The 6,000-nt window shown below is 38.5% G+C and overlaps 1 protein-coding gene across 2 annotated transcripts in view; it reads right to left on the bottom strand.

Moving 5' to 3' along the window:
• slc9a8 (solute carrier family 9 member 8) overlaps nt 1-6,000 on the bottom strand; it is a 33,303-nt gene that overhangs the window by 15,565 nt on the left and 11,738 nt on the right. For both annotated transcript variants that reach the window (XM_015035109.1, XM_015035110.1), the window contains exons 5-8: nt 3,351-3,434; nt 1,456-1,557; nt 1,218-1,252; nt 267-410 (exon numbers count right to left, since the gene is read on the bottom strand). In XM_015035109.1, coding sequence (XP_014890595.1) covers nt 267-410; nt 1,218-1,252; nt 1,456-1,557; nt 3,351-3,434 — 365 coding nt within the window. The remainder of the gene's footprint in view (nt 1-266; nt 411-1,217; nt 1,253-1,455; nt 1,558-3,350; nt 3,435-6,000) is intronic.

Here is a 6,000-nt window from a genome sequence, read left to right as displayed (position 1 = left end):
TTTTCCAAAAAAAATTCAAAAGTTTGGGGGTTAAAGTGTCCCTAAAGTAAAAAAAAAAAAAAAAAAAAAAAAAAAAGTTTTAGAATATGGAAATATTTGCAAGTTGCACTACCTATAACTTCATGTAACATCTGAGTGTTATGAACTTCTGGAAATGTTTTGGATAAATACGCCCTTTGTGTGTCATCATGAAGGCAGTTAGTAGTGGAAACCTGTGTCACCATAAGGTGTGGACGAGCTTAAAGCAACTACAGTAAGACTCTTACTTGGTGAGGACAATGGAGACGGCGTCGTTCAGGATACTCTCCCCAAACACCAGCATGTTAAGGACTGGGTCCACGTTGAGAGCATTGAATATGGCAATAGTGGCTACAGGGTCCACAGCTGAGATCAAAGATCCAAAGGCAAAGCTGCAGTGTGATTGAAGAGAATTAGAAAGAGAAGGTTGTGCTTTAACAAATTAAAATGGCTTTAACGTAATGGTATCTGTGAAGCAAAGGAGCAAAACATGAGCATAAAACTGCCACGTGCAAAACAAGTTTTCCAACTCTTAAGAACTCTGCAGTGCACATGAAAAAAAAAAAAAAAAAAACTAACAAAAAAACATTTGTGACCTAAACGAGGAAGTTGGATTGAAATGGGAAAGCAAATTCGGCTATTAAAATAACAGAAGACATTTGCAGACATTCAGGCTTCATACTGTACAAAAAGGAGAAGTTCAAATAATTTACCACGACTGAAAATGCTACAGATCTTTGGGAGCAGAAAAGAGTGTGTCGAGTCAAAGGAGGTGTTCAGGCACATTCATCAGTTTGTTTGTTGGTGTTGTAAGGATTTATTCTCCAAATTATATCAAAAAGTACTTTGAGGAGTTTGTGACCAATCGTAAAAAAAAAAAAAAAACATGCAAGCAGGAAGGCTGAAAAACATATCCTCCTTACTGGCAAGAATATGAATAGCAAACACTGTGCCTAATGCCAAGTTACACACCTTTGATTGTGGACCAAGAAAAATTTTGAACAACCCGAAGTTCCACCCCAATAACACATGGGTACGTAGTTTCTGTTTGTGAGCCACGTCTGACTGTTATATCATCTTACTTTCTAGAACCATTCAGTCAGAACGAACAACAGTAATTACGGAAAGAGACAATGTTTATAGGTGAAATATTTTCTTTTACATGAACAAAATGTCAAATGGTTTTATTCAAACCTTACCTATCAGTCATGGTCATCTTATAAATCACATCAGCCTGTCAGACAAAAATAAGAAAAGACAAAGGTCCACTGAGAGATTCTAGACATGATGATCCAGACACTAGTTTTATATTCATTGACATCTACCTGGCTTTCTAGTAGAAAAAAATTCAGTTTTTTTCCTGAACATTTCAAAAATCAATTTTAAAAGTATGATGTTTCTCTAAACACCAGACTTGTTGACAGCTGGTTGTCTCACCTGGCCTAGGAAGTAGATACCTCCGCCCACTATGAAGGCAGAGATAGCCGTACCAATCACAGCAAAGAGGGTGATGGAGCCAATGTTCTGGAAGAAGTTACCCTGAATACACACACAAATACACAGCTCAGATATCCATGGACAGTATGCAATGTCAAATAGCACCATTACATATCACATGTCCAGCATTATAATAAGAGGTAGGCCACAGTACAGGTACATGCATATGTTAAAAAATAAAAATAAAAAAAAAGACTGTGGGCATATGAAATTGTTTTTGCCTGGCAATAACTCACTGCCACTCCTAAATTGATTGACAGTCAAGGTACAAATACAGATATGCACACAAAAACATTTGTGTTTTTTTTTATTGAATCACGGTAGTATATTCATACATAGGAAATAAAACAAATATATAACATGAATTTAAGCACATGTTTTCAGTGGGCAAAGAAAATCCCACATTAAGAAATATTTTAATTATAGAATCCCCACTGCCACACTGACTGGCACCCAAATCATCTAAAATAAATGGGAATGCAATATCTCCTGTTATTTACATTTCAGTTTCTGAATTTGCTTAAATATAATTCCACAACTTCCTGTTCCTGCGACATAAATATGACAGGCTGCATTGTTGAATTACAGAAAGAAGGTTCTGCGTTTGAAATCTGGCCTGTAGCGTTTCTCCAAAGAGTTTAAATTTCCAGGTTCTGCATTCCTCCAACAGCCCAACAAACAGACTGTCAGGTTGATTGGTCACTCTGACATTAGACAATTTAGTGTGACCAATTTTCAGTTGTGCAGAAATGGGTTAAACTTTCACATGCTTAACCCATTTCTGGGTTAAGCATGTGAAAGTTTAACCCAGAAATGGGTCAGTGCAAACACACTCAACCTTTCTTCCGTGGTATTTATTGGCTATAGCAGTGGCCAATAAATACCTACTCCAGGACTTTAGGTCCAGGGTTCTGCAGGTTAGTTCTACTCCAGGACTTTAGGTCCAGGGTTCTGCAACTTGAAGACGCTTAAACACGCCTCAGTCAAATGCTGAGGGAATTGGCTGGACTCTGGGGAACTTGAGAGCATACTGAGGAGGTGATTCAGTCATTTGATTCATGTATGTTCGACCAGAGACAGATCTACATGCTTCAGGACACAGAACCTCAAGGCCTGGATTTAAATATCCCTGCACTAAATTTACATCCCATTTAAAAAAAAAACAATGACGAATGTAAAATAGAGGATTGAGAATTTTAGATATTCAAAAGAAAGTGGAGAAATAGTCAAAAAAATATATCCCTGCTTGTTCCAACCTTGTAAAATGCAACAGGAAAAGATTAAATGCTTTTAGAACATTAGGTTTTACAAAGTATTAAAAAAAAATGTGGTAAAAAGTGCAAACATTTTGTAAACACAGCTGTCCTTTGAGGTGGTGTTTTCCCCCACTGAATTAATGTTCTCAAAGCATTCACACAAGATCCCAATAAGATTGCTGGATATATAAACTGGGCCACTGTTTGTAGACAGTGGTCGAGCAGCCTTTCAAACAGGAGGGCCAGAGGAGGACGAGAACATGAATAACAACCCACAGAAACTAAGTACACCCAATTGTATTGACTTTTCAGTCACAAGGCGGCCCAACCCAAAACCGTATGATTTATCATTCTTTGTGAGTTGCATGCTCATTCAGCACATTGTTGCCTCCTTTTATCCTGGAGTCACTTTGTACAGTAAGTATTGTTTTACCGCCTACATAAACTGCACTTCTTATCTGCATTTTCTCTACTCTGTCAGAGAAAATGCCACAGGTTGAAACTGGAATTGCCACTTTTAACTCATCAAGTGGCAGGGGTGTGCTGGAAATACAGGTTTAGTTAAAAATGTGACCATACCTTGTGCAAAGAGTATCCAGATTCAAATATGATGGGTGGAAGAAGCAGGAGGAAAAACATGTTGGGTCGAAACATTTCTTCCTCCTTGAGAAGAAAGAGAGAAAGACAAAAGAAGAAGCACATTAAAAATACGCATGAAACAATCCGCAACATCAACTTTGGCCACAGAGCAAGAATTAGGAAATGCATGACATTCAGAAACAGCAGCTAATAAACCAACAATTTAAATAATGCAATGAGCAACTACTAACACCTTTTCATCTTACAAAGCTGACTCCAGGATGACCACATGCAGACATCAGCTGCTTGTCAGGAGGCATACCTGCCTCCCAACACATGCCGTCAACCTCCATTAGCAACACATCCCATAAAAGCAGCTGTAAATTTCTGACTATTCTATTTTTAATCCCCAAGTCTCTTATTCATTCACAAACACACAAACAAGCCCACGTCTGCACTCACAGTATCCCAGTGACCTCTGTGATTATTTCTGCAGTATAATGAAGTCATTGTTGCTTCCCAGCAAAATGGGCCAGCCGCCCAGATAAGGCTTTGGCGTCATGTGCCCATGCGCTACTCTCTGGCTGTGCATGATGCACATGCGTTTTTGTAGTAGCGACATGTGTGTAGGTGTGTGTACCTATTCTGTGCATAATTCATGTTTGTAAAACAAAAATCAAAAGACATTATGCATGCAAGAGTTTTTCATCTTATTCCAGGTAGACGCTGGCATTGTTTTCTATCAGAGGAACAGAGAAGGGGCGAGTGAGTGTTTGCTGCAGCTGCTAAACAATCTCCCTCTTTGTTTAATGGAAGTCAGTTTTGACAGCTGGTAGAGCCTGACTCTCCACCTCAATAAGTCCACAAGCAGTTGGTGATGACAACAATCGCTTTCATATTAACAAAAAAGTAGAGGGGCACATTCACAAAAATACTTCAAAGATCTGAATCAGAAGCACTGCATTGGCCAGTCACAAATCTAATTTTAAACTTATGAGTATCTTAAAACTGCTATGAAAATATCACAAAATTAAGGTTTACGAGAAGGGGCTCGGAGGACTTTGTGGTCAGTACAAAAACTCTGACATAAGCAGTTTTAAAAGTTGCCTAATGATCTACCAGTGGTGGGCTGTCAGGGCCTGAAAAACCTTCTCTCCAGGAAACCCTAACAAATATATCTATAACTTAAATTCTAATGTTTGTTCAATTAAATTTAGTGCTCTATCAGATTTCAGTCTCTCTGTGTTGCCAAGGTTAATCTAATCTGTCCAGGATCTTCACAATCCAGAGAGCAAGCCTATGTTCTGTAATCGATATGACCTCACAGCGCCTGCTCGAAGGTCCAAAAGATGTCAGACATTTTCCAAGCTTTGATTGGATGATCAGAACAGCTAGTAAAGGTTGTGTTCAGCAATCTGTGCTGTGGACATTAATACTTGTATTTTTTATTTATTTATTTTTTTTTATTTCATCCACACAATGGCAGATAGAGAAGGAGAAATTGGCTTCTCCTTCTCAGGAATGATTAAAAATGCATTTTCAAGAAAGCCAGACTTTCCTGAAAGAACAGGACATCGTAAAAGAGAGCGGGGTCTTGCCCGGTGTATGTCAGCCAGGCTGCTGAACAAACACCACTCTCCATCTCGCTCTATATTCTGTGTGCCTTATAAACGTCCTACCATTATATACATATTTTTAATATCATAGTGATTACATAAAAAAAAAAAAAATCATCTAAAGGAAACCTTCATAAGAAAGTCCTAGCTGTCTTCTCTGTTTATTTGTTCAAAGCATAGTTAGTGAGATCTGGTTCATGTGTCCACTCAGGATGACACATTAAAATACCTGCTCTGAATGACGCGTTCAGAGCAGGATGCTTGAAATCTGATCACTCAACACTGATGTTGATGCAAGGTTTTAACAAGATCTCTTGAAATACCCCATTCTATATTGTGCTTTTTGGATTTATTAGTATTGGCTGCTTGTATAATTGTAATGTAATAGGAGTCCCTCTGAGAGCCCAGGTACCAAACGTATGACCTGCCACTGTTATCTAAGTAACTTTTATAGCCAATCAGTCCTGTTTAACAGTAAAGAGAATATGACATGTTAATAAAAACAGAAACAGAGGGATGACGCCACAGGACATTGTGTACAAAACAAATTTTTAATTACTCATCTTCCAGTTAAAAATCGAACAAAAACAAAAAAAAAAAACAACAAAACACTCAGCATCAGAGAACGTGCAACTCAGGTGAAAGGGTAAGGTTTGACTTAGTTTGTCTACTAATAATACATTCAAATTTCAGGAAAAGTAGGCCAACCATTGCTTCCAGGTTGGCAAAGTTGATGTTAGTGACTTGACATTTATCTCCAGTAGAGCTCCACCTTTCAGTCCAGCTTACAGCCACGGACACAGCAAGGCATGCCACGCATTAACTGCAACTTGACATCTACAGCTGCACTCCTGCCGCATGCATGCGTTCAGATGTTTCACTGGCACATCGGATTGTTGACTGGAGTGATAGATCAAGCATATAAAACATGTCTTCACACGAGCACCGAAACAGAGAAGAACTTGAGCAGAAATGGACTAATCTAGCCTAATCTAGCTTGGACATTTCACCTTTTCTTGGAATAACAGTTGATT

This window comes from Poecilia latipinna, unplaced genomic scaffold, assembly GCF_001443285.1.
Source record: "Poecilia latipinna isolate Pla-1442-1.1 unplaced genomic scaffold, P_latipinna-1.0 Scaffold324, whole genome shotgun sequence".
In the NCBI taxonomy this organism is placed as follows: Eukaryota; Metazoa; Chordata; class Actinopteri; order Cyprinodontiformes; family Poeciliidae; genus Poecilia; species Poecilia latipinna.
This window is presented reverse-complemented; position numbering and strand designations above follow the sequence as displayed.